This window comes from Lemur catta, chromosome 9, assembly GCF_020740605.2.
Source record: "Lemur catta isolate mLemCat1 chromosome 9, mLemCat1.pri, whole genome shotgun sequence".
NCBI classification, from domain to species: domain Eukaryota; kingdom Metazoa; phylum Chordata; class Mammalia; order Primates; family Lemuridae; genus Lemur; species Lemur catta.
In genome coordinates, this window is record NC_059136.1 from 55,554,574 (window position 1) to 55,569,334 (window position 14,761).

At 45.5% G+C, this 14,761-nt stretch overlaps 1 protein-coding gene across 2 annotated transcripts in view; it reads right to left on the bottom strand.

Moving 5' to 3' along the window:
* BAALC (BAALC binder of MAP3K1 and KLF4) overlaps window positions 1-14,761 on the bottom strand; it is a 69,783-nt gene that overhangs the window by 15,323 nt on the left and 39,699 nt on the right. The window contains exons 2-3 of one of the 2 annotated variants that reach the window (XM_045561904.1): window positions 11,252-11,280; window positions 7,460-7,535 (exon numbers count right to left, since the gene is read on the bottom strand). The exons of the other annotated variant lie outside the window; for it this stretch is intronic. Of the exons in view, the coding sequence (XP_045417860.1) occupies window positions 7,460-7,535; window positions 11,252-11,280 (105 nt within the window). The remainder of the gene's footprint in view (window positions 1-7,459; window positions 7,536-11,251; window positions 11,281-14,761) is intronic. 2 annotated transcript variants of the gene reach the window in all.

Here is a 14,761-nt window from a genome sequence, read left to right on the forward strand (position 1 = left end):
GAGCCACACATCGGCCCATCTGCTCTGCCAAATGCTGAAGGGCCCTCACTGTGACCGTGGGATAGAAATCAGAATTCAAAACACTAGAAGTCACAGCAGAAAATGCATGGTCCAGAGCTTCCTGACTGGCAGGCTTCAGTATACTGGGGTGCTGTGGGTGGATTCTAGGTGAGATTCCTTCACAGGGGCTTGCCCCAAATCTCTGTGGCCCCCTTCCTCTGCCAGCCACAGCCTGCTCCTTTCTCTTCTCATCCCCTTCCCCTCCACCCTGCCCCCAAAGGGGCCTGAAACGCACGTGTATGGACACCCAGCACACACGTCTCATCTCTGCCCCTGTCCTCCCTGCAAACAGCGTGGGCCCAGAGGAGTGCACGCCTGGAGCACAGGTCAGGAGAAGAGACCCATGAAGACCCCGGAAGCAGGATTAGTGTGATCTGGACTTGGTGGGATTTAGATTGCATTCTAGAGTCCCAGCACCTACAGCAGAGTCTAGAACCAGAGCTACTCAGCGTGGCCCAGGGACCAAACTGTTGTCACTGGTCTGCTGTGGGGTAAGTATAAAAAACTGAGTGCAAGCATTTAGAAATTTCTATAGCAACTTGACATTGCCAGAACATCCAAGAGCAAACTTGTCTGATTGAACTTCTCTGATTAAACAGGGCATAGACTACTTTGGGTGCTGTCAAGCTCATGTGGTGAGTCACAAGGGGTGTGAGCTGGGTATTAGTCACGCACAGCGGGACCATATATTCGTCTGTGATGGATTGGGGGATGGAAAAGCAGCTAGTCCTGAAGGAGGGCTGGGACCTTGGTAGGTTCGTCCCTTTGGCCCCTGGATAACTCAGACCCTGTGGGGAAGGTTGGGGCTGACGAGGTAGGAGGGGGAGGGGCCTTTAAAGCACGAGACTGAGGCAGAGATCCCACTTCCCTGAGCTAGGGTAGGGCTGCTTCAGCCCTTGGGGCTACTGAGTGGGATCCAAGGTTGCTGTTTGCCACAGTGTGCCACACAGATGTTGCCATTTCTTATGTGTGTCATGACCCCGGCCTGGGTTGAAGGGGAGGGGAGGCCCCTGCTGAGCCACCCACTGAATGCACCGTGGTGCTACCAGCCTAACTGGGGGTGGCCACCCCCTTCCCCCACCCCGAGGCACTTTAAGGTGTACACCTGACCCTAATCCTCCCCACACCCACAGCCAGGTCCCTGCAGGGGTCGAAGGGCGTGAAACACGGCACCCTTCTCCCTCCTCCCAGGAGCAGGGCAGCAGGGCAGGAAGGGGAGGCCCAGGCACAGGGTCTAGAGCAGGCAGCAGAGGACACATCCCAGGGAGGCGACAGCAAACGGGGCGAACATGAGTCAGGGCTCCAAGCTCCAGCACGTGCTCCATTGTCCACTGGATTTACTTACAAAACACCAAGTCAAAGATAAAATTATTAGGGATTTCAGGATGGTGCCTGCAGAGCATTAGACCCTGAGCACTGGGCCCGCGTGAGCCCTGCAGGCCCCGAGTGGCCGCGCAGCTGTGGACACACCCCGCCGAAGCCAAACACAGACCCAGGCGGGGCCACTGCGGCCAGTGCAAATGGCCGGCGCCTCCCTCTTGGCAGCCCTCCCTTCCCTGGCATCTTTACTGAGCCTTGGGGTTCCTAGAAACACCGTCTGAAAATCCATCATTTGGTCCAGAGTTTTCACTTTTCATTGGTGGCTAAACAAAAATTGCAGCTCTGGTTTCTTAACCCCCAACGCAGGGACTTCCTCATCTATTAAATGGGAATAACGATTCTACCTTCATGGGGCTAAAAAGACCACATAGATGAAGGTTCTAACGGTGCCTGGCACACATGTTGTACTGATATCAATTGCCCAGCACCAGCTGCCGAGTACCCCTCTGCGCCCTGTCCATTAGTCACATTAGTTACATTGTTGACTCATGAGTCACACAATCAGCTGAGTGCTAAACCACTGGCCCACCAAGTCTGATAAATTAGCAAAGCTCTGAGGACAAGCAGAGCCAGCTTGGGGACTGGCATTGCCAGACAGTGAGCAGGGATCACCTGCCCAGCATGGCTAAGAGGTCACCCCAGGGGTCAGGAATATGGGGTCATTTATTATTACTTTTGCTTGCAACAAACCATGTGCTTTTGCTGCACAGATTTAATTTAACTAGTATTTTCTAGTTCCAAAAAAATAGACTCAATCTTAGAAAACTTTTATAACATGGAAAAACACAAAGGAAAAATATTTTTTTACCTCATCACCCAGAGGTATGCTCTGTGTAGGAGATCAGCATATGCCACCCCAAAACATGCCACTTTGGTGTAAGGATTATTCTGAGCTGAAGGCAACAGAGTAGCAGATATAAGAAAGTTCTCGGCCTCCACACTCCCCCGCATTTCCCTAAAAGTAGGGCGTAAATTTACTTTTCACTGGTGCCTACACAAGAGGCTGGGGCCTCCCTCTCCACACGGAAATAGGCTGATCACCAAAGACAACTTTAGACCCTTATCTCCTGGAGGGGGCACCAGAGGAATGCGCATTGACAAGCTTTACTCACCAGGCTGTATCTATCATACTATTTATCTGCCTTCCCACAGTTTGCCACCCCTGGGCTCTCCAAGTCCTGTGCCTTTCTTATCAGTTCTCTAAAAATTCACTGTTGTTTGCTGAAGATGCTGTATAAGCTGGAATTCTAAGCCACTTCTTTGAGATTTACTGTTCTCTAGATATCTCCCATGTATCTGTGAAATACACATGTAAATAAACTTATTTATTTTTCTCGTATTAATCTGTCTTTTGTTACAGGGTCCTTCCCAGCTAAGAACTAAGGATAGGAGGGAAATTATTTTTTTCCTCCCCTGCACCTGTCCTTCTGGCAGATGCCATCGGTGCCCGCCCAGATCCATGTACCCGACCCTGCCCCCATCCCCCAGCAGCAGCCTAGTGGCTCACCCCTGCCCCTCCTCCTGAGGCTCGCCCTTGGCTGAAGGGAACCCCCTCGCCAGGAGAAGCCTGGCCTGGCCCGTTCCATCAGCTATGGTCCATGGCCAATGACCAACTAAAAGTATGTGTGGCAGGGGAGCGTCAGCGGGAGTGGGTAAAACAGCCTCACCCCTTTGCCTCTAAGTAATTTCTGTACCTCTCTCCAAAGCAACCCATGGACCAGGCTGAGGCTAGACCAATCCTGAAACTACATCTTTGCCCAGCTCCTTCTCCTGGCCCATCCTGCTTCTCTGCCTCCTTCCCTTACATGGGGCTCCTCCCAGTAGTGTCCCCAGGAGTCACTTGTGCAAAATCCCCATCTCAGGCTCTGTTTCTAGGGAACCAAACCTAAGACAGCATGTATACCCTGCTTGCTGGATACACTTCCTCTGCCCCTCGAGACTCACACTCCCCTTCTCTCTACCCTGCTCCGTGTCCCGGGAGACTGACCCGAATGCATCTGTCAACAGGCTCCCTTGCCCGCTGGCTTCTGGTTGGGTCTGGCCAGTGGGAGGTACTAGGGGTGGCACATTGAGCCAGGTCTTAATTCCCCGTGCACCCTCCAGGCAGGCAGTCATGGGTGGACTGTGTCCTCTACACGCTCCTCCCCAAGAAAAGGACACAGAAGCAAGAAAACGCAAGAGGCTGTGCAGTTAAGTCTACTGATCACTTCAGGGAGAGCTCAGGGAAGTGGTAGGAACAGAAGACAGATGGCAAGTTGTTGAGTAGAGAGTTACAGGTGCTGTATCAGTCAGGGTTCTTAGGTGCAAGCAACAGACATTGACTGGAGAATTAAAGTTAAAAAGGGATTTATTAAGTGATCTAGGAAGCTCACAGAATTTCTAGGAAGGCTGGAGCTTGGGCATGGAGGCCACTGAGGGACAACTTTCCAAATCCTCCTATAAAGCTTGTCCCACCAACTCTGAGGCCCCAGGGACTGCACTGTTGCCACACTTATAATAAAAAATTATTGTTGTTTTTCTGAGATTCAGGTTTAACTGGGCATTCTGAATTTTATCTGGCAGCCCTACTGGACATCAAGTGCCCCAGACTCGGGGGACAGTGTTGTGAAGGCTGCATTGTCCTAGACCCTGGGCTCCATCTGCATGTCTACTCCACACCACCCCTCTCAAGCCTGGGAGCTGGGAGAATTACCCTTATTTTGCAGGAGAAGAAATTGAAGTTTAACACAGGTTCTATATGTTTCAAACCTTGTGGTATTAGCAAGTATTTCCATCCATGAAAAACTCCCAAGTAAACAGTTCTCAAATTTTAGTGTGAATGAGACCCACCTGGGGTGTCTATTAAAATGTGGATCTACATTCATTCCCCCAGAATTTCTGATTCAGTAGAGGCCCAGGAATATGTATTTTAACAAGTTCCCTCCACCCCACTTCCACCCCAGGGACTTGGGACAGGGGATTCTAAAGACCGTAGAGGCTCATCTGTATTATACACATAGATACATAGAGATCTATCTATCTATACATATGTATATCTGATATAGAGATCAACACTAGGGCTAGTTTTGAGGGTTGCATACAAAATGCTCATCTATATTTTTTCCACAGTGAATTCTGTAGCAGTAAATTAAGAGACATTTGCGTGTCCCTCGAATATGTCTTTTTGACACCCTTCACAAAATTTTCATTCCACCCAGGAGACAAGCCAAATTGCTGACTTTACCAAAAGATGGGAAACAGCTGTGTCCAAAGCTTGCTGATGAATTGCAACCAATGACTTCTTGCCAAAGCTCCTTGCTATTTTGGAAATGGAGCCGGGCAGGAGGGCAGAGTATGGAAATGTAAAATGGTAGCTGGATGCCATGGGGAGAGCAGGCCCAGGGGCAGTTTCTCCTCAGCTGGAGCATCTGGCTTTCCTTGGTCAAGGTGATCACCGAGAGTCTGTCCAAAATCATCAGAAACAACCTGCAAGTCATTCCCCTCAATGACAGAAAACCAAAGTATAAGACATTAGCAATCTATCTGGAAAGAATCTCCTAAAGTCACATCAGATGAAACTGGTTCATCAAACACTCTCTGGGCTCAGGTGCTGAACATATGGCTGATGATAATCTTGTCTGAACTGAGGTATAAATTAAATAAATTGTGATTAATGAGCCACTGACTGAGAATTTATCTTTCAAAATGGGAGAGTGTCTATCATTTCTTCAATCTGATGAGTAATCATTGACCACACACCATGTATAATATGATATGTGATCTTTTGCGTGGCTATTATAAAATCATTCTTAGAAAATACTGAGCAACCCTTACATTTATGGTCAGTTGATTTTGGACAAGGGTGCCAAGACAATTCAATGGGGAAAGAATAGTTGTTCAACAAATGTGCTGGGACAACGGAATATCTACATGCAAGAGTGTATACATACCGTCTACAAAAATAAAGTCAGAAAGGATCAAAGATCTAAATGTAAGAGCAAAAACTATAAAACACTTAAAAGAAAACATAGGTGTAAATCTTCATGACCTTGGATCAGGTAATAGTTTCTTAGAAATGACCCCCAAAATATAAGCAACAACAACAATAAGTAAATAAAATGGTCATCTTCAAAATTGAAAACTTTTGTGCTTCAAAGAATGCCATGAAGAGAGTGAAAAGACAATCCACAGAATCGGAGAAAATTTTTGCAAATTATGTATCTGGCAAGAAACTCTTACTCTCAAAGACATCTTACCACTCAATAATAAAAGAGACAAGTAACTCAAATAAAACATGGGCAAAGGATCCGAATAGACATTTCTCCATAGAAAATATGTAAATGGTCAATAAACACATGAAAAGATACTCAGCATAATTAGCTATAAGGTAAATGCTTATCAAAACCCACAAGCAGCTACTACTTCACACTCAGGAGGGTGGTTAGTGAGTGCTGGGGAAAATGTGGAGAATTTGGGACCCTCATGGGAATGTAAGACGGTGCAGGTGCTTTCAGCCTGACAATTCCTCAAAAGGTTAGACATAGAGTTACCACGATCCAGAAATTCCGTTTGTGAGTATATACCAAGGGAAATGAAAACCTATATCCATACAGAAACTTGAACATGAGTGTTCATAGCAGCATTACTTATAATTGGCAAAAAGTAAAAGAAATCCAAATATCCATCAATTGATGGATAAAGAAAATACGGTATATACATACAATAGAATGTTATTTGGCAATACAAAAAAATGAAGTACTGATACATGCTACAACAGTGATGAACCTTGAAAATACTATGCTGAGTGACAGAAGCCAGTTACAGAAGGCCACATATTGTATGATTCCATTTATATGAAATATGCGAAATAGGCAATTCTATAGGTAGAAAAGTAGATCAGTAGTTGCCTAGGGCTGAGGATATGGAGGAAAATGAGAGTGACTGTTCATAGGTATGAAGTTTCTTTTTGATGCAATGAAAATGTTCTAAAATTGACTGTGGGGATGGTTGTACAACTCTGAGAATGAAGAAAAATCATGTAATTGTATGCTTGAAATGGGTCAATTGTATGGTATGTGAATTATAGCTCAACAAAGTTGTTATTTTTAAAGTGGTGAGCAACACATTTCAGAATGCTGTATTGACCAAAGAAAATAAAGCAGCACATTTGGACTTGAACAGCAACAGGTGGGGAGAGAGATTGACTGGTGGACTTCCACAGTCCTTAAGGACAACTGCAGCACAAGCAACAGTCCCCAAAGGACAGGGGTCCTGACCGAGAGAGCCCTGGAAGACCACTGTTCCCCGAGATAAACCATCAGCCTGTCACATCTGCCCTTGGCCATGGGGTTTGGAGGTGGAGACGGCTCCCCCATGGTACCCAGCAGCATGCAAGGAAGACACCCGCTGAGAACTGCAGCTGGAACTGAGAGGACAGCAAGCAGAGGCAAGGAGAGTCCTGTTTGTCTTTGATGAAGTAGACCTGGATAGTTCCCTCCCCAAAGAGACTCCCAGGAAACAACAAACAAGCATATAAACTGGGAGGCAGCCAAAAGGAAAAGTCACAATCTTACTTTTCTTCTCCCTACTGCTACCCTTGGGACCTGTCAGTGTTCTCCGAAGCTTGCTCACTTTTCTCTCTCCCTTTGATCCTCTCAGTGGTACCTTCCTTCTCTGAAGGTTCCTCTGTGCTCCCAAAGCACCGCAGAGAAGATTCAGCAGGACAGTTTAAGGTGACATCCCTAAACTGCTCCAAAGGTGCCCGGCACCATGCTAGACTTGATGGCCTGCAGTTTAGACTCTTTTCCTTAGTCACTGAAATTTTTTTTTAGGGAAAGATTCTTCTAATGCAATTTTCCTCCCTCCTATAGTCTGAATGTTGGTATCACCCCAGGATTCATACGTATAAATCTAACCCCCAGTGCAATGGTAGTAAGAGGTGGGGCCTCTGGAAGGTGATTAAGTCATGAGGGTTCCTCCCTTATGAACAGGATTAATATCCTTATGAAAGAGGCTAAAGGGAGTTTCTTGACTCTTCCACCACGCGAAGATACAGCAAGAGGTACCATCTTTGGAGCACAGAGCAAGCCCTCATCAGATGCTGAATCTGCTGGTGCCTTGATCTTGGACTTCCAGCCCTCAGAACTGTGAACAATAACCTTCTATTGCTTATAAATTACCCAGTCTACGGTACTTGTTATAGCAGCCCAAACAGATTAAGATGATCCTTGTTTTCCTGGTTCAATCACTTTTGGGGTGGTTAGCCCTTTAAGGAAGTCACAGCTAGTTTCTTGGGTTTTTTGTTTTGTTTTTTTAACTCCTTGACATTTTCTGAGCTTAGTACAACCAGATTCTTCATTAGGCTCTTTCCACACCAGCTGTAGCTGGCACTAAATTGTTCTCTGAGGTCGACAGTAGAAATTAGATGATATATCTCTATTAGAGCTAAGAAATATACTTGGGTCAATCAAAATTAGGAGAATTTGATCAACTGAATTGTTTTAATTCTTGTAATTTTTAAACCACCCAAAGCAATCAATCAATTCTCTGGTGTCCCTTGGGTGCTCACTTTGTGCATAGCCCTGTGCTGTTATGAGGGGATATATTAATAAAACATTTACTTACCTGAACCCTTTATGCTCCTGTCATTTAACTGGGAACTTACAAATTATGTAAGAATTCCTGAAAAGTGGAGCCATGCAAAATTTAAATATGTATCGTTTTTTACCCATCAGAGTAACAAAAGTTAAAAAGTGATAATGTTAAATGTTGAAAGGGTATGGACGAATGGGTTCTCTCATACACTGGTGGTGGAAGTGCAAATAGAACTATCCTGAAGGGCATTTGGCAGAATCTTATCAAGTTTAAACTGTGCGCCATTATGACTCAGCGACTTCTGTCCTCAGCATCTACTTTAGAAAACCTCTGACCACTGCGCAAAGAGGCTTGTTGAGGATGTTCCTTATACCCCTGTAATAGGGAAAAATGTAATCAACATAGTCATTCATTAGCTGGATAATTACTAAAATAAATTGTATACCTATACTATGGAATTCTATACAACAAAAGTTATGAGTGGATGTATATAAATAGAAGCTTAATATATAATAATGAATGGAAAAGCAAGTAGGGAATAAATGTGCACAAATGACAGCTTTGATATTGACAAAACTATGTTAATACTATGTTACTATGATGTTTTTGTACAGGAATACGTACGCACATATTTGTGTGTGTGAGTGTGTGTAAACACAGAAAAGGGTGTGTTGGGATGTCTAACAAACAGATAACAGTGTTTATCTCTGGGGAAAAGCAGAGGAGCAGCATCGGGGTGGTCAAAGGGTCTTATAACATTTCCACATTTTTTCATTTAGTACGTATGAAACAAAAATGATTTTTAAGAAATAGAGCTATGTCATAGTCTACCTTTTCTCATGAGTAATAGCTTTGGAACCATGCAGAATATTTGCCTATTTATTTTTTAGTCATTATATCACATTTAATCATCAAAATACTATAAAAATAGTAATGAAATATAAAACACATAAGGATAAGGATAACACACAGGAATTAAGACATCACTACATCAGCCTATTCCACAAAGTCCAACCCTTTTAGAATCAGAGGGTGAGCTGTCCAGCTCCCTGTAGGACAGTCAGACAGTAACATTCCTTGAGGCGCCCTAACAGTATGTGTGGGTGGAACAAATGACAGCTGTTCCTAAGAACCTGTGGGTTACTGACGTGACTCAAATCAGGCACGGTTAGACTGCATAGAGTAGGATTCCTGAGCAGTGTTTAAAAGGAAAGAGTGGGCATTGTTGGCATGAAGACTAATAGAAGAAATGAAATAAAACTTAAATTTGTAGATTCATGCCAGCCCCATGCTCAGAGCTAAGGAAACAAAGATAGAAAGACTCCTGAAACAATTCGTAGCTAAGAACATGGGGTTGGAATTTGATTCCCAACTCTACTTCATTGTCACAACAATCCTGCATGTAGCCCACTTTTTTTTTTCAGAAGGGAAAACTGAGGTTCAAGCAGGTTAAGTAACTTGCCTGAGTTCCTGCAGCCAGTGCCAGGGCAAGGCTGCCACCCCAGGTCTGCCAGACTCAAAAACCTCTGCTTTCACGTGCCCTTGTGTTTGTTCACATCATTTGAAAAAATCTGCAATGAATCATATTCTCCCATTTCAGGGCTGGGCAATAACTAGTTGATGTATCGTGTCATCAGAACAAACGAAAGGCTTTTGTTTGTTGCTTTAAGGATAATCCACAGCTCAAATGTCTTACTCCTTGAGGGTGAAGCAGATCTTTAGAATCCAAAAAAACTTGCCTTCAGAATTGAAGTCCAGCCAGTGAGAAGATGAGCGTATTTAATTAAACTACCCTGGTGTGTTTCCTCCTCCTCAGACCCATGACATTGTCTCCTGCCAGGTGCTCAGCCCTCTGGGTCACCCACTGAAGATTAGACACTGATTCCCTGACACTCAGGAGCCACTGTTGGGCTTGTTTTCTGCACACGACAGCTCCTGTGTCAGGGGTGTGGCTGGCTGGCCTTGGGCAATCTGTGCTCCAGGCAGGACCATGACTACCTGCTCTGAGGTGGAAAATAATCCCAGGGAAGCTCACCAAGACAGGATGCTGCAGACATCTAGTGATCCAATCAAGGGGGCAGAAAGAGGCTGCCAAACTGAGAAGGGGTGACAGCCTGTGGACTCCATTGTCCCCTGGGCAGCCAGTGCAACCTCTTGGAACCATGAATCTGACCCCAGCCCAGCCCTTCATTGACTTCTCAATGACCTTAGGATAAAGACACCAATCCCCACGTGCCCTGCAAGGCTCTTTGTGTGTCTCCTGCCTCTTCAGGCCTCATGGGTTTACACTGTCCCCTCTGTCCTCTATGCTTCAGCCTACGGGACAACACTATCCCTTCTACTCAGAAGACTCTTCCCCTTGGCCTGGCTAATTCTCCATCTCAACTTAAACATGACTTCTTAGGGGGCTTTCCCAGACTCCTCCCGGACACTAGTTGGGCCCCCTGGCCCCCTCCCACAGCGCGGCACTTCATCCTGGAGCACTCGTCACTACTGGTAATTATTTGTCCCTGGTTTGCCTGCCCCACTAGTCTGGGAGTTCCATGAAGACTAGGACCATGCCTGTCTTGTTCATGACCAGGCCTGGCATACATTACACACGTTAAGCACTCAAGAAATGTTTGTTGAAAGAGTCTTGAACCGTTGGGCAGGTTGCCAGAGTAGGTAAGATCACTGCAGGAAGACGCTGCCATATGGTCCTTTATGTGTTAAAGTGTTTTTTCCCTTGCTGTACCACACAGCTGAAATTCCAAAGGAAGCAAGTACAAACATGAATCATGCTTGCTGTTCAGATTCCTGAGCAGGTACCGGGAAAGGAATAGTTCACATGAACGGTGAGATTGGCCTTGACAGAGACCTCTCACAGCCCCCCAGCCACTCGTCCCCGCTCCTCTTCAGGTTGCTGCAGTCCCCTGGGGCTCCCGGTGCAGGCTGGTGCTTTCCCGGATTTGGGGCTGCGTGCACACTTGAGCACAGTGCTGGCAGTCTTCTCCAGATCCCCCCTGAAGTCCTGAGTAACCGCATTGGCCCTTTGGGGGTTCGTGCTGCAGGAAGGAGGGGTAGCTTCTCCTCGAGAACATCAGAGCTCTCTGATAACAGCAGTTCTCCAACAACCTCAGCTTGGTAAAGATCACCCTGAACTCCGCTTACAGGAAGTGCTGGTGACAGGGCCGGAGAAGGCTGCATGGGGGCTGGGGAGGGGACATACGCCTTCACCGGACACTGAAACTGCTGGCACCTTGATCTTAAATTTCCCAGCCTCCAGAACTGTGCACAATAAATTTCTGTTCTTTATAACCTGCCCAGGCTCAAGTATTTTGTTATTACAACACAAATGGACTGACACCAGGGAACAGTATCTTTCATACTATGATTAGCACTAAGGTTTAAACTTTAGCTCACTCCAGGAGAGGGAATATAGTAAACTTTAATTCACCTCTCTCTACCTCTCCCAATTTTTTAAAGACAGAGGATTCTTGACCTCACAGCTTGCTTCTGCATTGAAGAAAGAGAGGGAACATGATACCTTAAATTCACATTCTTTCGTGACAAAGATTAAATAAAAGATTGCATTATATTACATATATTTGTAACTTTTCTCTACCTCACCCAATCTTCTAAAGGAACAGGATTCTTGTTTGCTAGAATGATCTGAGGGCTTGCTTCTGGGTTGAAGAATCCAGGTAATTAACCAGTGGAAAGAGAGTCAAAGAAAAGAGAGACATTAAATTGATTTATCTAAGAGGGGTTTGGTGGAAAATGGATGGAGAGGCAGAGGAGTGGTATCAGGGAAAGAAGATTTGGAGAAAATCTCTGCCTGGCTTGTAAGAAAGTCTGAGAGCAAGGGAATTTCAAAGAGGTTTTATTGTGCATCAAAAGAAAACTCCATCCTTTGTGATATTTTTCTCGTGAGACAGAGCAGGATTTGAGTTGCTTTTTTCCCTTCATTGCCATGTCTCTGCATTTGACTCCATTTTGAGACTGAGTCTGTTGGGGCCCTATGTATCTGTGAGCTCATGGCTTAAATTCATGTTCATCCTACAAGCATCATTGGTAGCTGGCTCACTGTGTCCTGGCAAGAGTGTGCTACAGTGGGGCAGGTACTGACTTTGGAGTCAGGCAGGCCTGGGTTCAAATCCCAGCTCTGCCTCTTGCAAGCAATGTGACCTTCCAGCAGAAACTAAATAATAATACCTACCATATGTTTTTGTGTAGCAAGTGTCAAATATACTGCAATGTGCAGTATTGAGTTCTGCAAGTAAGCATTGTCACTCCCATTTTATAGACTAGGACGGAGTAGGTCAGAGAGGCCAAACAACTTGCTCAAACACAGCCAGCTGGCCAGTCGTGGAGCCAGGACTCAAAACCCAGATCTGTGCCGCTTCAAAGACAGCTTGCTCCCTCTACTGTCTCTGTCCTTGCTCTACTACTTAGCCTCACCAAGCCTTTATTTCCTTGGGTATAAAATGACAGTCATGACGTCTGCATCAAACATTGTTGATCAACGAAAAAAGAGCAGGCGAGCTGGCACACAGTCAGGGTTAATTTCACAGCTGCCCACACCCAGGCCAACAATGTGCAAACGGCTGATGTCAGATCCTTCCTGAGAGCAAGGGAGGGCGCTGAGCGGGTGAAAGAAATGAAAGAATATCACCAAAGATCAACTTTGCCTAGTCCACAACTTTGTCCCTGATCTGGTCAGGGTGTAGCACCCTTTAAAGGGACTAAAACCCAGAGATTAAGAGGCCCCAGGAGGCCAACCAGCAGGTCAGAGGTGGAGCTGCAGTGGGAGATCTGGATCTACGGAGCAGATGCTGTTTACTGCACGTTATCAGAGGGCTGAAAAGTGACACCTGTGACAGAGATAAAGCGTAATGTTCACAGGCTGTTTCTGTGCCTCACCTTTTTAGAAGGACAGATAATTTGGGGCTTGTCTAGCTACTGGGACGTGGTCGCTGAACAGAAATGGACAGAGCCAGAGAAAGACCATGGAGGGGGCGGATCATGGAGCTCTGCACCAAATATTTACTGCACCTCTCTGATGGGCCCTGCTCTGATCCAGGCTGGGGATGCAGAGGGAGGCAGAGAGGCTCAGCCTTGCCCTGTGGGGGCGATATTTGGGATGCTGGGAAGAGAGAAGTCCAAGAGGAATTGCTGGTGGCAAAGCACAGGACAGGCCAAAGAGTGGCAGAGGCCAAATCATGGGTGGCCATGGGTACCCTGTTAGGAGTTAGGATGTTTCCTACGGCCACAGCAGCCCTAGAACGTGTGGAGGATCCATGAAGGGCTCAGGCCTGGAGGCAGGGAGACCAGCCAGGGAGCCTTGCCTGTGGGGCTCTAGCTCCTCCCAGAGTTTTGCTTAACCATCTGAGTGTATTTCTGAGATGATTGTCTTCCCAGCTGGACTCACCAAATTAGAAACCACTTTCAGAAGGCTGTGACTGGAAATTACCCCACTTCAGAAAGATGGTCTTTGCCAAAAAATTCACCTGATGAGTGCAGCTAAATATTTAGAAAGAAAGAGGGGGGAAAAAGCAAAACGATAGTAAATTAATTAGGATAATCATTTATCTATAACACAATCTAGATAAAAAGGGTTTCAGTAAGAATTTCAAAAGGACATGGTCAGAATCAACAGGTGTAAGCCTATTTCTTTATTCTGAGAAATCAAGTTCAAGGCCTGCCCCACTCTTGACAAGTTCCTGAAAGGGTCTGAGAGCAGGTGCAGTTGGCTTTGCTTGAATCATATTAGCGTTCTTGATATTTATAAAGAGTTGGCTCTTCCACTAGAAGGGTTTGCCCATCATTATCTACATAGTCAGTAACCTGCCTGCGTGATCTGATCCCAATCTAAATGTAGATTCCTCTTTGAAAAAGCAGTTCTGCTTGGTTCAGCATTAATAGAACAAGGGGATGTGAGGACTGAGAAAAATCAAAATCCTTTGTAGGTATTTTCCTACAAGCAGTTTTTCTTCAGTATAAAATAACATTTCTTCAAGTTACCCCTTCAGAATATCTGGATCGGAACTCAGGGATATCCAAGAAGGTCAGCAGCCCTATGGGAAACCTCATGAGCCCAAGGTCATGCAGAGGTGACCTCAGATGTGGTACTAGGACTGGTTTATCCAGGCCCCCACTACTGAGCCATGGCTTGTAGTTTCTGTCCAGGAAAATCAGCACACATGGCTCCTACCTCACTGAGAACACAGACACACTAAGAATCTCGTTCCCCCCTCTGTTCTGACATATTCCTCTCTCAGAAACCACACTGTTTTAACTCACATCTGATACCCAACTCTCTGTTCCTATCAGTTCATCGCAACTGTATTGCTGTACCCCTGCACACACCAGACGTTTCACCAGGCCCTGGTGACACACAGAGGCATAAGTTAGTTACTGTCGGTACCGAGTACTGAGTACTCCTGGTACTCACATCTAGGGAGAGAGTTGAAAATATAATTCAATGCAGTCCTTATAAATCAAGTCATCCTTGAGGTCCAGTCTCAGAGTGCCATTAGATTAAAGGCAACAATTTCAACACTCTTAAGTTTTTAGAAAGTAGTCTAAATCCTTTACTTGCTTTTATTGGAAGAAAAGCAAAGGAAGTTCCATTCATAATCCATTGCAACACTTTATAATATCCCTAGACAAATAGTGAATTAGTAATCAGGAAAACAAAGTTATAGGCTTAATGAAAACATGAGAGAAAAGTCCAAAGACACGGAGCAGGATGGATTGAAGGGGATGA